The 24,679-nt window shown below is 45.1% G+C and overlaps 1 protein-coding gene across 1 annotated transcript in view; it reads right to left on the reverse strand.

Annotated features, from left to right (window-relative positions):
* LOC139419782 (uncharacterized) overlaps window positions 1–24,679 on the reverse strand; it is a 45,098-nt gene that overhangs the window by 9,283 nt on the left and 11,136 nt on the right. The window contains exons 3-26 of the mRNA XM_071169772.1: window positions 23,370–23,651; window positions 22,966–23,070; window positions 22,620–22,662; window positions 22,456–22,531; window positions 21,184–21,402; window positions 19,073–19,160; window positions 18,455–18,705; window positions 16,532–16,707; window positions 16,297–16,410; window positions 14,895–15,158; window positions 14,402–14,539; window positions 12,853–14,202; window positions 12,381–12,623; window positions 11,998–12,225; window positions 11,562–11,783; window positions 11,072–11,341; window positions 10,384–10,587; window positions 9,966–10,178; window positions 9,647–9,859; window positions 9,256–9,450; window positions 8,821–8,988; window positions 1,307–1,509; window positions 891–932; window positions 152–214 (exon numbers count right to left, since the gene is read on the reverse strand). Coding sequence (XP_071025873.1) covers window positions 152–214; window positions 891–932; window positions 1,307–1,509; window positions 8,821–8,988; window positions 9,256–9,450; window positions 9,647–9,859; window positions 9,966–10,178; window positions 10,384–10,587; window positions 11,072–11,341; window positions 11,562–11,783; window positions 11,998–12,225; window positions 12,381–12,623; window positions 12,853–14,202; window positions 14,402–14,539; window positions 14,895–15,158; window positions 16,297–16,410; window positions 16,532–16,707; window positions 18,455–18,705; window positions 19,073–19,160; window positions 21,184–21,402; window positions 22,456–22,531; window positions 22,620–22,662; window positions 22,966–23,070; window positions 23,370–23,651 — 5,370 coding nt within the window. The remainder of the gene's footprint in view (window positions 1–151; window positions 215–890; window positions 933–1,306; window positions 1,510–8,820; window positions 8,989–9,255; window positions 9,451–9,646; window positions 9,860–9,965; window positions 10,179–10,383; window positions 10,588–11,071; window positions 11,342–11,561; window positions 11,784–11,997; window positions 12,226–12,380; window positions 12,624–12,852; window positions 14,203–14,401; window positions 14,540–14,894; window positions 15,159–16,296; window positions 16,411–16,531; window positions 16,708–18,454; window positions 18,706–19,072; window positions 19,161–21,183; window positions 21,403–22,455; window positions 22,532–22,619; window positions 22,663–22,965; window positions 23,071–23,369; window positions 23,652–24,679) is intronic.

Here is a 24,679-nt window from a genome sequence, read left to right on the forward strand (position 1 = left end):
CTACTAGCAAAAGCAAAGACGCCTATGTAATACACAAGATGTGAATCAGTAATGTCACATGCAAAGCAGCCTGTTGTATTATAGCAGCCAGTAGCCAAAGAGCAAGAAAACTGTGTACAGAGACAGATCTCCAGAAGACAGGGAAACAAACCTCCAACATTAAAAGACTATGTCTGATATAAATTGAGTCACCCTCAGTTCTCTTAGATCTTTTCTGTGAAGGAACAAAAAAGGAGAAAGGTGTGGGTTACACAGGTTCCACGTGACATCATAGCAGACGTCACAACGTGGACATGCATTGTTGCATGGGGAGGGGTCTGCATGCAGAGTGGCCTGGAGCCTCTGGGGGCCACAAGGGCCCTGGAATCCCAGATGTGCAAAGCAGGGGACCCAAGACAGGGCTATTAGAGTGGGTGTCTTGAAGGGGTGGGGGGGTAAAGGTGAAGGGTCAGGCAGGGATACAGTACTCAATAGAAACACTAGTCATCATGAAAACCTAGTCCTGTGTCATGCATGTAAATGCAGCAGCCAATGAGGAATCTTCTTTCAACATTCATTCTTCAAAGGCCCTAACTTTTCTTCCTGTCTGGACTGATGTACAAACCAAAAGCATATGTAATGTATCTCATATACGTCATCTCAGTCTGTGCACATGACCAATACCAATGCTGTTGTCATAGACAATGTCTGACTTGAACATGAGGTCAACTCAAAGACCTTGTAGTTTGTGAGCAGTATTCAAATGAAACCAGGAGAATAAAACGAGGAGAGGGTGAAGTTAGTCTTATGGATGGGAGACTTGGCAGTGGTGTAAGTTAGAATGGGAGTGGTGTGACTACAATACTAATATAATGCACAAGCAGGAGTCGGGACAAGGTCAAAGGTCTGACCTTCCTCATTTGAACCGGCTCCTCAGTGTCCGTCTGCTCAGACTGGAGTTACCCCAGGCATGGAGGAGGAGAGAAGGCATAATGACGTTAGAATCCTCCACTAGGAGCCTCGTCCCCGTCCATAGCAGAGCCATCTGAGGAACTTGTGATCTGAGGTGTGTCTTTGTTACACTATCATTACTGTGACCAATGGAGGGCAGAAATGATGATGCACAGCTATTCTATTTATAACTATAGAAAAATCAGCATTTTATACTTCTCTTATAAATAATACTATGTGATGAATATAGCAATATCGCTGCTGAGACCAGTCTATCTGTAATTTCTATGACCAGTATATCTGTGTGTGAGGGGTGAATGATGATGATCCCTGTACGGCAGGGGATTGTGGGAGTTGTAGTTCCTAGGTGCAGTACCTTGACCTCGGCTGAGCCCTCGTCCACTGCCTCCACGGTGACCTGCAGCTTCCTGTCGTCCTGGCGGGCTGGCAGCCTGATGGGGGTGGAGGTCTGGGGCTGCTGGAGGTCCAGGGGGGCCATGGGGATCCCTGCCTCCATCAGTGCTGCCTGGGAGAAGACTGGGGCGCTGACCGGACGGGCGGCCTTGTGGGTGGCCACCACTGGCAAGAGAGAGACAGGACAGAGGGAGTGTTAGTATTTAGATGGTGGTTTTGTATATAGGGCAGGAGAGAGACGGTCTGCGTGCTTTGAGACCATCAAACCCGGTGTAGTGAGAGGTAAACACACTGACAGAACGCAGAAGAACATCTTGAACATCCACATATACAAAACAAACTTATAATCAACTCCACACACACACACACACACACACACACACACACACACACACACACACACACACACACACACAGAGGCCAGGGCACACACAGACTTCAGGTACACACTGTACCTTCACGAGCCAGCTCAGTCTAGCCTAGAATGAGACTAGCAAGGGGAAAAGCTTGGATGAGTTGTAGGAAGCAACTGTTCACAATATAGAACAGGCAGCAAAGCATGGCCATTACATCTCAACCGTAGCCAATGATGCAAATAGCAGAAGTTGTCCTGACTCATTGAGTTAATAGCCAATGATGCAAATAGCAGAAGTTGTCCTGACTCATTGAGTTAATAACCAACGATGCAAATAGCAGAAGTTGTCCTGACTCATTGAGTTAATAGCCAATGATGCAAATAGCAGAAGTTGTCCTGACTCATTGAGTTAATAACCAACGATGCAAATAGCAGAAGTTGTCCTGACTCATTGAGTTAATAACCAACGATGCAAATAGCAGAAGTTGTCCTGACTCATTGAGTTAATAACCAACGATGCAAATAGCAGAAGTTGTCCTGACTCATGGGGTTAATAACCAACGATGCAAATAGCAGAAGTTGTCCTGACTCATTGAGTTAATAACCAACGATGCAAATAGCAGAAGTTGTCCTGACTCATGGGGTTAATAACCAACGATGCAAATAGCAGAAGTTGTCCTGACTCATGGGGTTAATAACCAACGATGCAAATAGCAGAAGTTGTCCTGACTCATGGGGTTAATAACCAACGATGCAAATAGCAGAAGTTGTCCTGACTCATTGAGTTAATAACCAACGATGCAAATAGCAGAAGTTGTCCTGACTCATTGAGTTAATAACCAACGATGCAAATAGCAGAAGTTGTCCTGACTCATGGGGTTAATAACCAACGATGCAAATAGCAGAAGTTGTCCTGACTCATGGGGTTAATAACCAACGATGCAAATAGCAGAAGTTGTCCTGACTCATGGGGTTAATAACCAACGATGCAAATAGCAGAAGTTGTCCTGACTCATGGGGTTAATAACCAACGATGCAAATAGCAGAAGTTGTCCTGACTCATGGGGTTAATAACCAACGATGCAAATAGCAGAAGTTGTCCTGACTCATGGGGTTAATAACCAATGATGCAAATAGCAGAAGTTGTCCTGACTCATGGGGTTAATAACCAACGATGCAAATAGCAGAAGTTGTCCTGACTCATGGGGTTAATAACCAACGATGCAAATAGCAGAAGTTGTCCTGACTCATGGGGTTAATAACCAACGATGCAAATAGCAGAAGTTGTCCTGACTCATGGGGTTAATAACCAACGATGCAAATAGCAGAAGTTGTCCTGACTCATGGGGTTAATAACCAACGATGCAAATAGCAGAAGTTGTCCTGACTCATGGGGTTAATAACCAACGATGCAAATAGCAGAAGTTGTCCTGACTCATGGGGTTAATAACCAACGATGCAAATAGCAGAAGTTGTCCTGACTCATTGAGTTAATAACCAACGATGCAAATAGCAGAAGTTGTCCTGACTCATTGAGTTAATAACCAACGATGCAAATAGCAGAAGTTGTCCTGACTCATGGGGTTAATAACCAACGATGCAAATAGCAGAAGTTGTCCTGACTCATGGGGTTAATAACCAACGATGCAAATAGCAGAAGTTGTCCTGACTCATGGGGTTAATAACCAACGATGCAAATAGCAGAAGTTGTCCTGACTCATGGGGTTAATAACCAACGATGCAAATAGCAGAAGTTGTCCTGACTCATGGGGTTAATAACCAATGATGCAAATAGCAGAAGTTGTCCTGACTCATGGGGTTAATAACCAACGATGCAAATAGCAGAAGTTGTCCTGACTCATGGGGTTAATAACCAACGATGCAAATAGCAGAAGTTGTCCTGACTCATGGGGTTAATAACCAACGATGCAAATAGCAGAAGTTGTCCTGACTCATGGGGTTAATAACCAACGATGCAAATAGCAGAAGTTGTCCTGACTCATGGGGTTAATAACCAACGATGCAAATAGCAGAAGTTGTCCTGACTCATGGGGTTAATAACCAACGATGCAAATAGCAGAAGTTGTCCTGACTCATGGGGTTAATAACCAACGATGCAAATAGCAGAAGTTGTCCTGACTCATGGGGTTAATAACCAACGATGCAAATAGCAGAAGTTGTCCTGACTCATGGGGTTAATAACCAACGATACAAATAGCAGAAGTTGTCCTGACTCATGGGGTTAATAACCAACGATGCAAATAGAAGAAGTTGTCCTGACTCATGGGGTTAATAACCAACGATGCAAATAGCAGAAGTTGTCCTGACTCATGGGGTTAATAACCAACGATACAAATAGCAGAAGTTGTCCTGACTCATGGGGTTAATAACCAACGATGCAAATAGCAGAAGTTGTCCTGACTCATTGAGTTAATAACCAACGATACAAATAGCAGAAGTTGTCCTGACTCATTGAGTTAATAACCAACGATACAAATAGCAGAAGTTGTCCTGACTCATGGGGTTAATAACCAACGATACAAATAGCAGAAGTTGTCCTGACTCATGGGGTTAATAACCAACGATGCAAATAGCAGAAGTTGTCCTGACTCATGGGGTTAATAACCAACGATACAAATAGCAGAAGTTGTCCTGACTCATGGGGTTAATAACCAACGATGCAAATAGCAGAAGTTGTCCTGACTCATTGAGTTAATAACCAACGATACAAATAGCAGAAGTTGTCCTGACTCATTGAGTTAATAACCAACGATACAAATAGCAGAAGTTGTCCTGACTCATGGGGTTAATAACCAACGATGCAAATAGCAGAAGTTGTCCTGACTCATGGGGTTAATAACCAACGATGTAAATAGCAGAAGTTGTCCTGACTCATGGGGTTAATAACCAACGATGCAAATAGCAGAAGTTGTCCTGACTCATGGGGTTAATAACCAACGATGCAAATAGCAGAAGTTGTCCTGACTCATGGGGTTAATAACCAACGATGTAAATAGCAGAAGTTGTCCTGACTCATGGGGTTAATAACCAACGATGCAAATAGCAGAAGTTGTCCTGACTCATGGGGTTAATAACCAACGATACAAATAGCAGAAGTTGTCCTGACTCATGGGGTTAATAACCAACGATGCAAATAGCAGAAGTTGTCCTGACTCATGGGGTTAATAACCAACGATACAAATAGCAGAAGTTGTCCTGACTCATGGGGTTAATAACCAACGATGCAAATAGCAGAAGTTGTCCTGACTCATTGAGTTAATAACCAACGATACAAATAGCAGAAGTTGTCCTGACTCATTGAGTTAATAACCAACGATACAAATAGCAGAAGTTGTCCTGACTCATGGGGTTAATAACCAACGATGCAAATAGCAGAAGTTGTCCTGACTCATGGGGTTAATAACCAACGATGTAAATAGCAGAAGTTGTCCTGACTCATGGGGTTAATAACCAACGATGCAAATAGCAGAAGTTGTCCTGACTCATGGGGTTAATAACCAACGATGCAAATAGCAGAAGTTGTCCTGACTCATGGGGTTAATAGCCAACGATGTAAATAGCAGAAGTTGTCCTGACTCAAGGGGTTAATAACCAACGATGCAAATAGCAGAAGTTGTCCTGACTCATGGGGTTAATAACCAACGATACAAATAGCAGAAGTTGTCCTGACTCATGGGGTTAATAACCAACGATGCAAATAGCAGAAGTTGTCCTGACTCATGGGGTTAATAACCAACGATGCAAATAGCAGAAGTTGTCCTGACTCATGGGGTTAATAACCAACGATACAAATAGCAGAAGTTGTCCTGACTCATGGGGTTAATAACCAACGATGCAAATAGCAGAAGTTGTCCTGACTCATGGGGTTAATAACCAACGATACAAATAGCAGAAGTTGTCCTGACTCATGGGGTTAATAACCAACGATGCAAATAGCAGAAGTTGTCCTGACTCATGGGGTTAATAACCAACGATGCAAATAGCAGAAGTTGTCCTGACTCATTGAGTTAATAACCAACGATGCAAATAGCAGAAGTTGTCCTGACTCATTGAGTTAATAACCAACGATGCAAATAGCAGAAGTTGTCCTGACTCATGGGGTTAATAACCAACGATGCAAATAGCAGAAGTTGTCCTGACTCATGGGGTTAATAACCAACGATGCAAATAGCAGAAGTTGTCCTGACTCATTGAGTTAATAACCAACGATGCAAATAGCAGAAGTTGTCCTGACTCATTGAGTTAATAACCAACGATGCAAATAGCAGAAGTTGTCCTGACTCATGGGGTTAATAACCAACGATGCAAATAGCAGAAGTTGTCCTGACTCATGGGGTTAATAACCAACGATACAAATAGCAGAAGTTGTCCTGACTCATGGGGTTAATAACCAACGATGCAAATAGCAGAAGTTGTCCTGACTCATGGGGTTAATAACCAACGATGCAAATAGCAGAAGTTGTCCTGACTCATGGGGTTAATAACCAACGATGCAAATAGCAGAAGTTGTCCTGACTCATTGAGTTAATAACCAACGATGCAAATAGCAGAAGTTGTCCTGACTCATGGGGTTTATAACCAACGATACAAATAGCAGAAGTTGTCCTGACTCATGGGGTTAATAACCAACGATGCAAATAGCAGAAGTTGTCCTGACTCATGGGGTTAATAACCAACGATGCAAATAGCAGAAGTTGTCCTGACTCATGGGGTTAATAACCAACGATGCAAATAGCAGAAGTTGTCCTGACTCATGGGGTTAATAACCAACGATACAAATAGCAGAAGTTGTCCTGACTCATGGGGTTAATAACCAACGATGCAAATAGCAGAAGTTGTCCTGACTCATGGGGTTAATGAGCAACGATGCAAATAGCAGAAGTTGTCCTGACTCATGGGGTTAATAACCAACGATGCAAATAGCAGAAGTTGTCATGACTCATGGGGTTAATAACCAACGATGCAAATAGCAGAAGTTGTCCTGACTCATTGAGTTAATAACCAACGATGCAAATAGCAGAAGTTGTCCTGACTCATTGAGTTAATAACCAACGATGCAAATAGCAGAAGTTGTCCTGACTCATGGGGTTAATAACCAACGATACAAATAGCAGAAGTTGTCCTGACTCATGGGGTTAATAACCAACGATGCAAATAGCAGAAGTTGTCCTGACTCATGGGGTTAATAACCAATGATGCAAATAGCAGAAGTTGTCCTGACTCATGGGGTTAATAACCAACGATGCAAATAGCAGAAGTTGTCCTGACTCATGGGGTTAATAACCAACGATGCAAATAGCAGAAGTTGTCCTGACTCATGGGGTTAATAACCAACGATGCAAATAGCAGAAGTTGTCCTGACTCATGGGGTTAATAACCAACGATGCAAATAGCAGAAGTTGTCCTGACTCATGGGGTTAATAACCAACGATGCAAATAGCAGAAGCTGTCCTGACTCATGGGGTTAATAACCAACGATGCAAATAGCAGAAGTTGTCCTGACTCATGGGGTTAATAACCAACGATGCAAATAGCAGAAGTTGTCCTGACTCATGGGGTTAATAACCAACGATGCAAATAGCAGAAGTTGTCCTGACTCATGGGGTTAATAACCAACGATACAAATAGCAGAAGTTGTCCTGACTCATGGGGTTAATAACCAACGATGCAAATAGCAGAAGTTGTCCTGACTCATGGGGTTAATAACCAACGATGCAAATAGCAGAAGTTGTCCTGACTCATGGGGTTAATAACCAACGATACAAATAGCAGAAGTTGTCCTGACTCATGGGGTTAATAACCAACGATGCAAATAGCAGAAGTTGTCCTGACTCATGGGGTTAATAACCAACGATACAAATAGCAGAAGTTGTCCTGACTCATGGGGTTAATAACCAACGATGCAAATAGCAGAAGTTGTCCTGACTCATTGAGTTAATAACCAACGATACAAATAGCAGAAGTTGTCCTGACTCATTGAGTTAATAACCAACGATACAAATAGCAGAAGTTGTCCTGACTCATGGGGTTAATAACCAACGATGCAAATAGCAGAAGTTGTCCTGACTCATGGGGTTAATAACCAACGATGTAAATAGCAGAAGTTGTCCTGACTCATGGGGTTAATAACCAACGATGCAAATAGCAGAAGTTGTCCTGACTCATGGGGTTAATAACCAAAGATGCAAATAGCAGAAGTTGTCCTGACTCATGGGGTTAATAGCCAACGATGTAAATAGCAGAAGTTGTCCTGACTCATGGGGTTAATAACCAACGATGCAAATAGCAGAAGTTGTCCTGACTCATGGGGTTAATAACCAACGATACAAATAGCAGAAGTTGTCCTGACTCATGGGGTTAATAACCAACGATGCAAATAGCAGAAGTTGTCCTGACTTATGGGGTTAATAACCAACGATACAAATAGCAGAAGTTGTCCTGACTCATGGGGTTAATAACCAACGATGCAAATAGCAGAAGTTGTCCTGACTCATGGGGTTAATAACCAACGATGCAAATAGCAGAAGTTGTCCTGACTCATTGAGTTAATAGCCAATGATGCAAATAGCAGAAGTTGTCCTGACTCATGGGGTTAATAACCAACGATGCAAATAGCAGAAGTTGTCCTGACTCATGGGGTTAATAACCAACGATGCAAATAGCAGAAGTTGTCCTGACTCATGGGGTTAATAACCAACGATGCAAATAGCAGAAGTTGTCCTGACTCATGGGGTTAATAACCAACGATGTAAATAGCAGAAGTTGTCCTGACTCATGGGGTTAATAACCAACGATACAAATAGCAGAAGTTGTCCTGACTCATGGGGTTACTGAGCTCACGCCTCACTGTGGTATAGTATTCCTAAAGCCGTTAGAAGGAAAACTAAATATGCATTTCTTCTATAAAGCAAAGCATAACCAACCATTGGTTCGTCAAACAACGTATTTTTCAGGGGAAAATCCCATGACAAAGCACAACCACGTTGTAAAAGTGTTGGACGAATGTTAGTCAGCTTTTCTGGTAAGTTGAGGTTGGAGAGCGGGTGTGAGATCAACATATTGTTTTAGGGCAGCACGCAAAAACTCAAGACGCAAAGTACCTGCAACCGATTTTTTATCCCGCAACACAAACCAATGGTCATCCACATCTCTCTGGGGTTGTGCTGGTCTCTTCTCCTCCTCAACCACCACTCTGGGTTTGGGCTGAGTGGCTGGACCTTTGACCACAGTTATGTCAGTATAGACCTGGAGACGCTCACGGAGAGCAACTGATACAAACACACAAACAGAGCTCTTATCTAAGACACAGTTAACACGCATCGTAAAAGTATAAGTAGAAGACCATTTTGCAATTCTCAAAAAAATTCTAACTAGCAATAGTGATCTCAATCTGCGATTTAATTGAATTCCAAATAGATATGCCGGACAAAATGAACTGATGTTTTCGGTAGTTTCAATCTTTTGGTAGTCTCAGTCTGCAGCTAAAATGAGCAGGAAAAGCAGGGGGATAGGGAAATGAAGAGATGGGGGGGTACCTAATTCTTTAGGGGCAGCATCCAGCAGGACAAACCAGTCATCGTCCACCTCTCTCTGTCTCTGAGGCAGTCTCTGCTGCAGGGTCCTCTCCTCTCTCCACCTCTCCTCCACTATCGTCACCCTTTTCTGGGTTCTCTGCTCTGTGCTCGTCACCATCACGTCAACCACAGGGGCAGGTCTAGTTACCACAGCAACTGATACAGACAGACACAGAGTACCCAGGAGACTCGACTATGATACTCTTACCATTCACAAATTATAACCCCAGAATCTGATTGTGGCCAAAGCTGCACATATCTGATTAGAGACCCTTTACGACACATCATTATAAAAAATATATAGGGTAATGTGAAGCACAACCGAGCTCAGGATGATGCGGTCAGTGGGTACCTGTTGGCATTTTCACAGGCTCTTGGCGAGAGGCTTCAAAGAGCGTGAACCAATCATCACCCTCCCCTCTCTCTTGGGGAGGCAGTGTTTTCACCAGTTCAACCTCCGGTTGACGTCTGTCCTCCACCACTCTATGTGGTTTCCTAGTTTCCTCCACCACAATCACTGTTCTCCGGGGTACCAGCTCTATAACCTCTCTGTCTACATGGAACGCTGAAATAAAACAAGGATAACAGGCTTATCAATGCCAAGTAATACACAATCTGGGTTCAGCGTTTTACCAAACAAAAAGGGGCAGACGGTGGTCAAGCAGCAATACCCTTGGCTGTGGTCAGTATCTTGGAGGGAGCGCGGTCCCAGAGCACAAACCAATCATCATCCACTTCTTTAGGTGTTACCACAGGCCCCTCCTCCATCTTAACAGTCTCTTCCATGATCCTCACGGTCTTTGGTGGTTTCTGTTCCACTGCCTCCTTCACCACCGTAACAGCTGTGGTGCTCACACCAGAGTAAATCACCACCACTGGTGCAGCTGATAGAGACAGAAACACAGCCCAACAGTCCACAAGGGATCAAGTCTTTTACTAGAACATGTAAATATAATAGTGTAATCCTTGCCAAAAGCTTTTGTGGATAGTCAATAGGCTCACACAACAATTGAGAGCCTTTGGATGCAAGAGAAGGGTTGGTATTTGTATTTCGAGTGGCCAACAGCAAGCTTAGAATGGTCAAAGTACCTGCTACTTTAGGGGCAACATCCAGCTGCAAAAACCAATCATCATCCTGCTCTCTCTGCGGTTGTGTTGCCTTACCCTCCAGGGCAACGTCTTCAGGAAGTAATCGGACTGCTTCCACCACAAACACTCTTGGTTCAGGCTCAATGGTCAGATGTTTGGCGGGCACAACCTCTGGGTATACCCTATCGCTAACAGCCAGGGAAACTGGAGCAAAAAGACACACAGAGAGCTTAATATACCACAACTACTATTTGAGGGTCCTGTCGATGATTGACCAGTCATAACCCAAGAGATATCATGTTCCTAATTCACACAAGAAAAACACGTAGGTTTGGTTAGTTAGCTTGTTGGCAGTACTGTATGTCTGAGGTACCTGGTGGTTAGTTAGCTTGTTGGCAGTACTGTATGTCTGAGGTACCTGGTGGTTAGTTAGCTTGTTGGCAGTACTGTATGTCTGAGGTACCTGGTGGTTAGTTAGCTTGTTGGCAGTACTGTATGTCTGAGGTACCTGGTGGTTAGTTAGCTTGTTGGCAGTACTGTATGTCTGAGGTACCTGGTGGTTAGTTAGCTTGTTGGCAGTACTGTATGTCTGAGGTACCTGGTGGTTAGTTAGCTTGTTGGCAGTACTGCATGTCTGAGGTACCTGGTGGTTAGTTAGCTTGTTGGCAGTACTGTATGTCTGAGGTACCTGGTGGAACCCCAGCACGTTCTTCACGGACTGCATCCAACAGAACAAACCCCACTGGTGGTACAATGATCGGCTCCTCACGGACATCAGCAAACAGTGTAAACCAATCATCATCTCTCTCTGGTTGTCGCTGCCACTCCTCTACTTCCCGTTCCTGTTGTGGCCTCGTCTCCTCCACCAGAACCACCACTGGCTTCTGCTGTTCAGCCTTTACCTCAACCACAGGGCTGATCACATCTGGAGAAACCGGTGTTGGCTCTGCTGGAGCGACTGATACAAACACACATAGTACATACCCTTCAGATTCAGCTAGATGTGTGGGCTCACAAAAAGCCATGTCATCAAAGATCATATTCCCAGATAAACATTCCAAAGTTCATATGGGAAAAGCACTACGGTTAGTCTGCGAGTTTGGTGAGGTGAGTTGAGTTGGGTATATTTTTGATGGAATCAGGGGCTGAGGCGCAAAGCCTTGAATTGTATGGGGTACCTGGTGGTATATAGGATGTTTCTCTGGGCACGACATCCAGTTGCACAAACCAGTCATCGTCCATTTCTCTTGATGGCTGTGGTGGAAGTATAACTTCTTCTTGACGTCGTTCCTCTTGAATTACAGTCACCCTTCTCTCCTCTCTCTGCTCTACTGTCGTCAACTCAACCACAGAGGAGACGCTTTCCTCAGGGTATACCGGAATACGCTCTTCCACAGAAGCTGATACAAACACACATTCCTCAGATACTGGAAGATAATTGAAATTACTACACAAAGCAATGTATCTGAAGCCCTTCTCTTGGTGGATAGTCAAATGTCTTGTTAGTTATTCTTATTTGAAAGTTTTCTGCAGCATATGAAGCACAGGCTCAGGGGAGATGTTGTTAATATTGTGGTGGGACTGGGAAGCAGTGCATGAAAATCATGGAAGTACCTGACGGAATCACAGATGGTTCTCTGGGAACAATGTCCAGCAGAACAAACCAGTCATCTTCCATCTCTCTCTGTGACAGTTTCTGTTCCAGACGGCTCTGGTCTTCCTGTAACTCCATCTTCTCCACTACAGTCACCCTGGTCTCCTCCCTCTGCACCACTGTCATCACTTTAACCATGGAAGAGATGGTTTCATCTACGTACACCTGAACTTGCTCTTGCAAAGAAGCTGATAGATAAAGACACCATGAACCGTGAGAGACATGAAGTTCAAAGCCTAGCTCGATGATTAATCAGTCATTGTAGGCCAGTTGTTTCAATCCATAAAATACCAATAATTGAGGCATAGCACAAGCAGCAGGGCTTGATGAAAGCTCTTCATACCTGAAACTGGTGTGGTTGGTACACCTGAAGGAACACGATCAACCAGGTCCAAGAGCATAAACCAATCATCTTCCTGCATTTGCCACAATCTCCGTCCTTCCACCAATCCCCTTTCAGGCTGTTGCTGTGTGGCCTCCACTTCAATGCATTCCCTCTCTGGTGCTCTCTGCTCGACCGTGTCTACTAACACCACAGAGAATCTTGTGGAGACCACAGGCACCAGAGCGGAGTCGGCTGGCATGACTGACAAAGTAGAGACAGCAGTTCTCTCAGCCACACAAATCTATACTGCACCAAAGGTTTATCTTTCAATTGAAATGGCAATTGTTGTAAAACACACAAGAGCTGGTTAGCTTTGCGGAGGGAATGTTCGAGATGGAATTGTCGGTAATTGTGTGGGTGGTGGTAAAGCAAGCGTTTCCATAACGGTTTCAAAGGGGAGAAGCAAAGCTGATTGGTTGATGGGACGTACCTGGAGGCTTATAAAGAGTCTTGTGTGGGAGGCTGTCCAGCAGCACAACCCAATCGTCCTTGTCTTCTGGCTGGGATGGCTGCATATTCACTTCCACTACCTCTTCTTCTTCTTCTTCTTCTTCTTGGGGCTTCTCCATTTGTCTGACTCTATGTGGAACCCTCTCCACATCCTTTCTGAATTTCACCAAAACTTCCCCCTCTGTATAAAAACCATCTCCCAGCCTTTCCTCTGATAAAATGTCCTCTGATGACTTTTCCTCGAGTGTCTTCTGTGTTCTCCTCATTTCTTCCACTATTCTCACTGTTTTCTTGGTTTTCACCACAGTCTGCTCTCCCTCTCGCAACCTTTCCTCCGACATCTGCCGCATCCTATCCTCTAGACCTCCTTTCACCTCTATCAATCCCTCGCCTGAAATCTTCACCTGTTCCACTCTCTCCTCCTGTTTCTCCTCCCTGACCTTTTCCTGTTCTTGGAGCCACTCCTGCTGAATTGTAACTATCGGTAACCCTAACTTCTCTGCCGCAAATAGTTCATTGAATTTCACCATAAGTTGTCCCTCTTTATAAAAATGGCCTCCTATCTGGTCCTCTGACAACTTCTCAGATGCTTTCTTCTCTAGTTCATCTGGAAGACTCTCATCCTGTGTCACTATAGTCACCTTCTTCCTCCTCCTTTCCACTCTTATCTCTCCTCTCCTTTCCTCAAGCCCCTCTGGCAACCCTTCCACCAAAGCCTGATGCTTCCTCTCCTCTAACCATCCTTCATCCTCTTTCAATCCCTCGTCTGAAACCGCCACCTGTTCCAGCATCTCCTCCTCCATTCCTCCTTCTTGTTGCCTCATCTCTTTCACTGTTGTCACACTATTCTGGGTCCTCAAATCTACTCTCCGTACCACAGAGGAGGTGCTCGCCACATTTGACCACCCTTCTTCAGATTCCTCTGCCTCTTCCATACTCTCCTCTTTTAGTCCCTCATCTTCCCCTGACTCATCTGGCAGCAATCCTTTGAGAAACACCTCCTTTATCTGCTCCTCCAACTCATCTACTTCCTCCACATTCTCTTCCGCTGCCTCTACCACCTCCTCCTCTACCTCCCCCTCCTCTTGTTCTACCCCTCCCTCCTCCTCCTCCTGCTGCTGCCTGGCTTCCACCTCCTCCTGTATCCTCTCCTCCAGCTCATCCACCTCCTGCAGCCGTTCTTCCAAAACCTTCACCTCCCTCAGTCTCTCATCCAGCACCTCTACCTCCCTCAGCTTCTCCACCAGGAACACCCCTTCCTGGAGCCTCTTGATCACCTCCCTCCTCTCCTGCCTAGTCTCCTCCTTCTCCAGGGAGACTGGGGGAGAGACTGAGGAGGGGCAGATTGGGGTTATCAGTATAGGAAGAACAGGAGTGTAGCCTATTCAGTGTGGTGAAACGTTCAGAATGTTACAGACAGAAATGATGATTCCCTGTTCTACCAGACAGACAATCATGTCTGTTCTGCAAAACTCTATTTCTGTGCTAATGAACAACCGCTAGTGAATGTATATAGTATGACGACTCACATGGAGGTGTGTCTGCAAACTCAAAGCTGCGGTCCAACTGCATGACCCAGTCATCACTTTTTTCCTGCCTTGGCTGTAGCAGCCTCTCCAGAATGTTGGCCGTGGCCACCTTTGCCACCTGGGCAGAGCGGTATTTGACTGAGGACATCACAGAAACATTTAGAACAGAGCGGATCCCTTACATATGGAAAAATAACGTAGCACGTGAGCACACTGCAAACAGAGGATCATCAGCAAAGCATACTTACCACAGTATCACAGCTCTACATCAATGAGGGCCAAGCACCATTGATAAGATAGCAACATTAAATAAGCCAGTACATGACAGAGCAACATCTTTAAAGATGTCATCACGGTCGGTGGCGAGCTTAGCAGGTTCACCTTCCATCACTGTCAACTTCTAAAGCACACCTCAACGGAGGATTCATTGTCAAAGTGAGGATGCACACAGCGACAGCTACACCAGGTACAGAATGAGGTTAACAACAGATACCTGGCGGTTTCATCATGGGGTAGGGGACATAGGGAAGGGAGGGTCGTCTGCCCAGCAGGACAGACCAATCCTCCTCTTTCTCCTCCTCCAGTCTCCCCTGCTGCTGTTCATCAGACACTCGTCCCTGCCATGTCTGACTGACAGTCTGACTGACCGTCTGGCCTGTCTCAGTCTCCTGCCATGCCTGTCTGACTGTCTGGACAGACTTGCCATCATCCCAGCTCTGAGTAGAAGTCTCCACAGAGAAAGTCTCCCCCCCTCTGGCTGTTGATAGAACATGAGGTAATGGTGTTACTGCAGGAGTTAATGGTGAAGTTAGATGGAGGAGAGAGTAAGGCAAAGCTCCCCTCCACAGCTCTGCATTTCAGGGCCTTTCAGAGCAAAGCTCACTGATTTAGTAAGCAAATGGAATTCAATGTATCTGGCAGGCAGATAGCAAATTAATTTAGTACGAGACTACCACACAATTCTCTGATCTGCAGAGCTAGACGTTTAGTTCCAAGCACAGGAACGGCAGTCGCCTGGACACAATGATGTCCATCATCAAGCACGGACCAAAGAACTGAAGGCTCTCTTTAACAAGCAACACAACACAGACCAAAGCACTGAAGGCTCTCTTTAACAAGCAACACAACACAGACCAAAGAACTGAAGGCTCTCTTTAACAAGCAACACAACACAGACCAAAGAACTGAAGGCTCTCTTTAACAAGCAACACAACACAGACCAAAGAACTGAAGGCTCTCTTTAACAAGCAACACAACACAGACCAAAGAACTGAAGGCTCTCTTTAACAAGCAACACAACACAGACCAAAGAACTGAAGGCTCTCTTTAACAAGCAACACAACACAGACCAAAGAACTGAAGGCTCTCTTTAACAAGCAACACAACACAGACCAAAGAACTGAAGGCTCTCTTTAACAAGCAACACAACACAGACCAAAGAACTGAAGGCTCTCTTTAACAAGCAACACAACACAGACCAAAGAAATGAAGGCTCTCTTTAACAAGCAACACAACACAGACCAAACAAATGAAGGCTCTCTTTAACAAGCAACACAACACAGACCAAAGACTCAAGAGCTCTGAAGCTGCTGTTAGTCAGTCATAAGCTGTTAGAAGTGAATGGAGCATCAATGTAACTGTAGCTGTGATTGATTGGCAGGTCATTCTGAGCTGCCCTTGGTGAGTCACCAGCGTTGACCCAAGCTGGCCTGAGATTAGGCCTCAGCATAAGGGTTGGAGCTAATGAGATGATGAGAGGACTGACAGAGCGCAGGGTTAGATCAAGCTGACTCAAAGCTACAGTATGTAGTTCTCTAGCAAGGCTGAACTGAGGTTGCTCTTTGTAAGCTGAGCCAAAACTTCAATGATGGTCCACATGGTTCCTGATTGGCTACCTGGTGAAAAGAAAGTCTGGGGTTGGTCAGATCCCAGAATGAAGAACCAATCGTCATCCTCGGTCTTGTTTGGACTAGCAGAGAGCTGCGAGGCTTGGAGATCATCATCTCCAGCTACAAGAGTGGGACAAGTTGGTGAGAGACTGATCCTGAAGTCGTGCGCGCTGGCACGAACACACACATTCCCACACACAAAAAAGCACATACTGTGATACACGCATACACACACCCACACCTTCGTCGATGGTGCGGGACAGCCTCTTGCTGGCGGACCGGGTGAAGCGCGGGGCGGGCCGGGCGATCATGGAACTGGCCTGGCGGGTCTGGGCCTGGGTACGGCCACTGTACCTGAACTTTGACCCCAGCGCCAGGAACCGGGAGCGGGACGACGGGGGCTCCACTGATGACACCCTGGGGGAGGAGAATCACACAGTCACTCACAGTTTATAGACATGCTTATTATAATGATTTAGTTTCATAGTTCATAATAGCTTGCCCAGTGATGTGATGAATCAATAAATCACATCACTGGGCCAGCTGAACTCCAGCTTTAGTAAAAGCTTAGTCATGTTCCTCCAATGGCATACGGCCAGGTGATTTAGACCAACCTCATGTTACCTGAACCATCTTAATCCAGAGCTCCTCCTGTATGACGGACTTGTCACATACAGTCCTGTGAAAAGGTTTTGCCCCCTTCCTAATTCTCTACTTTGTATATTTTAATACTGAATGGTATCATATCTTCAAACAAAACATAATATTAGATAAAGGTAACCTGAGTGAACAAATAACACAACAATTACATACTTATTTCATGAACAAAGTTATGCAACACCCAATGTCTGTGTGTAAAAGTCATTGCCCCCTTACACTCAATAACTGGTTCTTCCACCTTTAGCTGCAATGACTCCAACCAGATGCTTCCTATAGTTGTTGATCAGTCTCACGTCTCTGTGCAGCAATCCCCCACCCCCCCAGATCTGGTTGAAGATCTGATAACATTCAGTATCAAAAATATGCACAAATAGAGAAAATCCGTAAGGGGGCAAATATTTTTCACAGCACTGTAGCAGAGTTAAACTACCACCGGTGCTAATAGAGTTACTCTCAGAAAGGTTATGCTGCAGGGGCCAATTAGAATGCACAAGGGATTGGTAACCTGAGAATAGCCCCCTGTTGTCGGGCAGTAATGGGGGCAGATGACAGAATTAAATAGAACACTTATTGTATCTCTATGGAGCAGATGATCCAGGAAGTGGAGTAGGTAGAAGTTGATATGGGATCAGATATTGTTAACGTCCTAATGGTTAAGGTCAGGATTGGGGAGTAGGATAATCTGATCCTAGATCTATGGTTAAGGGTAACTTGTTAGTAGGAAGCAGGGTGAGCAGTGGTGTAGCGGAGGTTAAATGCACGTTGGCTCGACTGAACATTTTAGAAGAAGAGAAACGTTTGCATCTATAAGCCAATTTCCTGAAATTATACAAATTTCTCCATGGAGCTAAGAGACATTTTTGCAATTGTAAGGCTAACTTCCTGCAATCCTATGCATTTTGCCATGGCTAATGCTGTGTTCTTTCGCTCAAACATAACAAAATCTCTACTGTTAAATGAATTGTTTAGGGATTTTTCAATTCTCCCTGACTATCTAGTTTTTGTTTTGCTGATTGTTAGTTCTCAAAGATAATATTATTAGACCATTACAGTCGAAGCCCTGTCTAACCCGGGGGAGGGGGTCTACTAAGCTATATGGAATTGTTTTAAGAAGATCATACCTAGGATCATTTAGCTATTTGATTTTAAGACCCTTGAAGTATACATCTTTTTATTATTATGAATGAATGATTTGGTGAAAATGTGTACTTGGCCTTACTGCTATTAGCACATACAACGCATAGAATAACAGATGCATGGAGCAACAGATAGTCCCCCCCAGAACATCTAAAGGAAGTTTGTTCTATATCTGAGAGATAGAAGATAGATCAGGAAACTTTATTTTACATGTATTTAACCCCTAAACAGTCTCAATATAGAGTTCCATTCATTTCTTCAACTTAAAGTATAGGGAAATGATTTGACTCACCGTGAACGGCGATCACAGTTTACCCACCAGCTATTTATTCACCACTGTATCACTGAGGGATAGTGAGTTTCTCACCTGAAGAAGGTATGGTGTTCCACTGAGGCCTTCCACAGCTTCTTGGAGGCCTTGTAGTTGGGCAGCTTGAAGCCGATTGTGCTCTCATACTGTTCTTGTTCAGAGGGACGGATCTTGATGAAGAAGCTGCTTCGCTTGTAGGAGATCTTGAGGACTTTGGGCCAGGGGAAACGATTGATCCTCAGCTTGTCCTTATATACCATGAGACCACCAGAACACACCCCTAGAGTGATGTCCACACCCTCAAGATCCTGTGAGCATGTAGAAAAAGTACATTCGGTAAAGATGATCAATATGTTCTATACACCCTCATCATATACACTATAGGCATCTTTCTGTCACTGTTATTCCTGCATTTACCTCAACATGCCACTAGGAGGCAGCCTCTGCTACACTTTCAGCAGCACAGATTAATCTCTTGTTTGATGATGACAGCGATTTTGAAATTCAAAATCTGTGGCTGCTAGAGTTGCCTAACCTTGTTATTCCCAAGTCATGCACTTCGATTTGATAGTTTTCTACTTTTTCTGACCGCTCTTAAAAATATATATATAAAAAATGTTCCTTCTGTAGATAGAAGTGTTCCAGTCCTAGATTCCAGAACATTCTAAAGTGTACCTTGGCTTGGTGCAGATCCACTCCATACATAGACAGCTTCTTGGCATTCTCCAGAAACAACATGTCTGCCTGGGCTGGACTCATGGATCTGGAGACAAACACAGAGATGGGTACAGCAGGTATCCTAGTGGTCAGAGCGTTGGGCCAGGAACTGAAAGGTTGCTGGATTGAATCCCCGAGCTGACAAGGTTGTCTGTTGTTCTGCCCCTGAACAAGGCAGTTAACCCACTGTTCCCCAGTAGGCCGTCATTGTAAATAAGAATTTGTTCTTAACTGACTTGCCTAGTTAAATAAAGGTTACAGAGAAGAAGAGGTAATGTAAACAGGTCCGGTGTAGAGCATGGCGCTTGCAACGCCAGGGTTGTGGGTTCGATTCCCACAGGGGACAATTACAATAATGTTTGCACTCACAACTACTGTAAGTCTCTCTGGATAAGAGCGTCTCCTAAATGACTCAAAAGTAAACATGTAAGGATGCAAGTTAGCAACTACATAAGTGCAAGTTATCACCTATATAATAACACGTTTATGGTGTGTGTCATCTGTGCATACAGTGCTCGTGTACAGCAAGGCTTGCCATGTGTAAAACTAGCATATATGCAAGGCTTGCCATGTGTAAAGCTAGCATATATGCAAAGTCTGCTGCTCTTTCCTCCTAAAACCACACATCTGACCTGTATGTGACATTCTGCCGCTCCATTCTTTATCATAGCTCAAGTATTTAGTCTGGTCTTTTCTACATTACTCCAGTATATAGTCTGGTCCTCCCTGGTCTTTTCTACATTACTCCAGTATATAGTCTGGTATTTTCTACATTACTCCAGTATATAGTCTGGTCCTCCCTGGTCTTTCCTACATTACTCCAGTATATAGTCTGGTATTTTCTACATTACTCCAGTATATAGTCTGGTATTTTCTACATTACTCCAGTATAGAGTCTGGTCATCCCTGGTCTTTTGTACATGATAGTTCCAGTATGGAGTCTGGTCCTCCCTGGTATTTCTACATTACTCCAGTATATAGTCTGGTCCTCCCTGGTCTTTTGTACATCATAGTTCCAGTATATAGTCTGGTCCTCCCTGGTCTTTTGTACATGATAGTTCCAGTATAGAGTCTGGTCCTCCCTGGTATTTCTACATTACTCCAGTATAGAGTCTGGTCCTCCCTGGTCTTTTCTACATGATAGTTCCAGTATAGAGTCTGGTCCTCCCTGGTATTTCTACATTACTCCAGTATATAGTCTGGTCCTCCCTGGTATTTCTACATGATAGTTCCAGTATATAGTCTGGTCCTCCCTGGTCTTTTCTACATGATAGTTCCAGTATAGAGTCTGGTCCTCCCTGGTATTTCTACATTACTCCAGTATAGAGTCTGGTCCTCCCTGGTATTTCTACATTACTCCAGTATAGAGTCTGGTCCTCCCTGGTCTTTTCTACATGATAGTTCCAGTAGAGTCTGGTCCTCCCTGGTATTTCTACATTACTCCAGTATATAGTCTGGTCCTCCCTGGTATTTCTACATTACTCCAGTATAGAGTCTGGTCCTCCCTGGTATTTCTACATTACTCCAGTATAGAGTCTGGTCCTCCCTGGTCTTTTCTACATGATAGTTCCAGTAGAGTCTGGTCCTCCCTGGTATTTCTACATTACTCCAGTATAGAGTCTGGTCCTCCCTGGTCTTTTCTACATGATAGTTCCAGTATAGAGTCTGGTCCTCCCTGGTATTTCTACATTACTCCAGTATAGAGTCTGGTCCTCCCTGGTCTTTTCTACATGATAGTTCCAGTATATAGTCTGGTCCTCCCTGGTATTTCTACATTACTCCAGTATAGAGTCTGGTCCTCCCTGGTATTTCTACATTACTCCAGTATAGAGTCTGGTCCTCTCTGGTCTTTTCTACATGATAGTTCCAGTAGAGTCTGGTCCTCCCTGGTATTTCTACATTACTCCAGTATAGAGTCTGGTCCTCCCTGGTCTTTTCTACATGATAGTTCCAGTATAGAGTCTGGTCCTCCCTGGTATTTCTACATTACTCCAGTATAGAGTCTGGTCCTCCCTGGTCTTTTCTACATGATAGTTCCAGTATATAGTCAGTCCTCCCTTGGTTCTTACCTGTATGTGCGGTGCAACTCCATGACCTTGTCCTCCAGCTCTTTGCCCTGTCCCGGGGCCAGCCTCAGCTCCTTGGTGTAGTGAGAGCCGTGGACCTCTGGATCATACTCCCCCAGCTCAGACTGGGCCGTGTAGGAGCCTAGCATGGCCAGAGTTACAAAGGAGCATGGCAGCAGGCCACTCAGTATGTCTTTACGCAGCTGTAGACACAGGTAGTACCTGCGAGAGGGAGAGAGAGAGAGCGAGGGGTTGGAGGAGGGAGGGAGAGAGCGAGCGAGGGGTTGGAGGAGGGAGGGAGAGAGCGAGCGAGGGGTTGGAGGAGGGAGGGAGAGAGAGAGAGCGAGGGGGTGGAGGAGGGAGGGAGAGAGAGAGAGCGAGGGGGTGGAGGAGGGAGGGAGAGAGAGAGAGCGAGGGGGTGGAGGAGGGAGGGAGAGAGAGAGAGAGAGCGAGGGGGTGGAGGAGGGAGGGAGAGAGAGAGAGAGAGCGAGGGGGTGGAGGAGGGAGGGAGAGAGAGAGAGCGAGGGGGTGGAGGAGGGAGGAAGAGAGAGAGAGAGCGGGGTGGAGGAGGGAGGGAGAGAGAGAGAGCGGGGGGGTGGAGGAGGGAGGGAGAGAGAGCGGGGGGGGTGGAGGAGGGAAGGAGAGAGTGCGAGGGGTAGAGGAGGGAGGGAGAGAGAGGGGGTGGAGGAGGGAGAGAGAGAGAGCGAGGGGGTGGAGGAGAGAGAGAGAGCGAGGGGGTGGAGGAGGGAGGGAGAGAGAGCGAGGAGGGAGGGAGAGAGAGAGCGAGGGGGTGGAGGAGGGAGGGAGGGAGAGCGAGGGGGTGGAGGAGGGAGGGAGGGAGAGCGAGGGGGTGGAGGAGGGAGGGAGGGAGAGCGAGGGGGTGGAGGAGGGAGGGAGGGAGAGCGAGGGGGTGGAGGAGGGAGGGAGGGAGAGCGAGGGGGTGGAGGAGGGAGGGAGGGAGAGCGAGGGGGTGGAGGAGGGAGGGAGGGAGAGCGAGGGGGTGGAGGATGGAGGGAGGGAGGGAGAGCGAGGGGGTGGAGGAGGGAGGGAGGGAGGGAGAGCGAGGGGGTGGGGGAGGGAGGGAGAGCGAGGGGGTGGAGGAGTGAGGGAGAGAGAAAGAGGAAGGGGGGGTTAAGGGAAAAGAGAGAGAGAGGGGGGCGAGGGTGGAGAGAGAGAGAGAGAGAGTGAAGAGAGAGAGGGAGGGGAATGAGAGTTAACCACTGACACCCTGAAATTGAGTTACCGGCAGATATTTAGATGTGTGTGTAGATTAACCTGGTGAGGTCTTCTGTGAGCTGAGCTGGATCAGGAGGGTAGAACTTCACGTTGAAAGTGAACTCGTATGTATAATCTGGAGATGAAAATACAGTGTGAGAACTGTTGGTCATTTGAGTTAGAAACATGTATTTACTGTAGGTCATCGTATTGACATCACCCACCTGCCACCTGTTTCCGGATCTCTTTGGAGGCGTCCAGCCATGTCTGTAAATGACAGCGGGAGAACAGACTCAATGAACGCCATCGTACTGTAAGAAAGTCATTTTGCCCTATGTGGTGAAACTGCACCTTCCATCCTATAGGTACTATTTCTCTAATGGGCAAGAACATGCAGTCAAACTACACTCAAAACAACCCACTCACTGAACATATATCTTTCTCTCCCAAAGGAAATCTCAACAGATGAGATGCAATCTACCCTCCTTTCACTTGGAAGGTTAAGATTACTGTTCCCCACTTCACCCTAGATGAGCAGCCCATTCTTAAAGCAGGCAAAGTGTACTCTACCCTGGAGGTGGGGGTATCCCAGACGGCCAGGCCACAGTAGTCTCTCTCCAGCAGGTTGAGGTGGTCACACACCTTCACAAACAGATCTGAGCCCGTCGCATGTTTCTACACAGGGAGGAGACCAATCACACAAACATTCAGTAAGAAAGAAATACTACTGGTGGTACTCACAAACGATCACAAATAAGCATTCAGTAAGGAAGAAATATTACTGGTTGTACTCACAAACGATCACAAATAAGCATTCAGTAAGGAAGAAATATTACTGGTTGTACTCACAAACGATCACAGCTATGCATTCAAAAAGATTAAGTCAGAAACAGCGTTGATGGGCAATTATTTGAAGTGTAGAAAAGACTAGAACAAGGCTGAAAAGACAACGGTGTATTTGAGAAGTGTCTTACACCGAGCTCACACTCAAACAGAGTGTCGTCCAGGAGGGTGACTTTACACTGCATGATCCGCAGACGCTTGGAGGGTTTGGCCTCCTCTGCTAAAGCCATCTTGTCTTCTCCATTAGTGTTCTCCCCTTCCCCTCCGTTCGCCTCTCCCTCCTCCATCTGCTCGGCTGGCTCTTCCTCTGTTTCTTCTTTCTTCTCTTTCTCCTCTACTCCCGCCTCCTTCTCTTCCCCCTCTACCACCTCCTTCTCTACCTCGGCGTTCACCTTCTGCTCCGCCTGTGCTGGCTTGGGGGTCACAGAAAGGTCATTTGACAGACATGTTGTCAGGATGTTTCATTTCTAATTAAAGACAGTTACATTTATGTAATAGACAGAGTGACTCAAAATATAATGCAGTCATTATCCTCAGGAAATAAGGACAAGTGACTTTCAGTGTAGCTGTTAGAGAGAAGAGCATGGCACGCACTGCAGTCCTTCTTCTGTGTTATAACAAACAACTTTCATACCGCCATGCTCTTCTCTCTTCCAACTACACTTCAACTCATGTCCTTGATTATAGTGCTGAGAATTGTTTTGTTTTTTAAGTCGGTCCGGTTTTGGTTCGATTATTAAAAAATAATCTCAGTTTTTGATTTCGGTTTCTATAAAACATTTTTTTACAATAAATGCAGCATGCATTATGTGGGTTAAAGGTTGTAACAACACAGAATCAAACCATTAATAAAAAGTCCCATGATGGTAATGACTGACCTTTGCTTATCACTTATTAACCATTTCTTCACAGTAATTTACTTTAATAAAATATTTGTTTTATTTGATGACTTTATTATTTCATTCCAAGTCATCATCTCATCTGTACAGAGCTGCTGCCTATGCTGTCTGACAAAATCACTATTTTAGTATTTCTTCAAAGTAAATAAGGCATACTTTTATGGTTAATACCAACTATCAATCACTTAGATGATGTATTTTCAGGTAGAGATACCTCGCGAAGCAACTGCTCTCTATCCCTCTCTCTTGTTCTCTCCTCTCTGCTCCACACAGACCGAGACCGGACAAGCAATGGATTACGTTCATTGTAGTTAATTACCACATTTCTGCTGTAAACTATGTTGAATTTTGGTCTGTTGGAAACTTCAACTCCCTACTACATCGTCACACAAACTGAGCATCAAGTTTTTTTTCCTCGCTCAGCACCTCTAGATTAGTAGTACTAGATTACTATGTAACAGCAATGTTACTTCAGTTATTAAATAATAACTTGAAGCGGTACTTTTCCTAACACAGACTAGATCTAGGCGGCTCTAGACCTG

This window comes from Oncorhynchus clarkii, chromosome 2 (genome assembly GCF_045791955.1).
Source record: "Oncorhynchus clarkii lewisi isolate Uvic-CL-2024 chromosome 2, UVic_Ocla_1.0, whole genome shotgun sequence".
Taxonomy (NCBI): domain Eukaryota; kingdom Metazoa; phylum Chordata; class Actinopteri; order Salmoniformes; family Salmonidae; genus Oncorhynchus; species Oncorhynchus clarkii.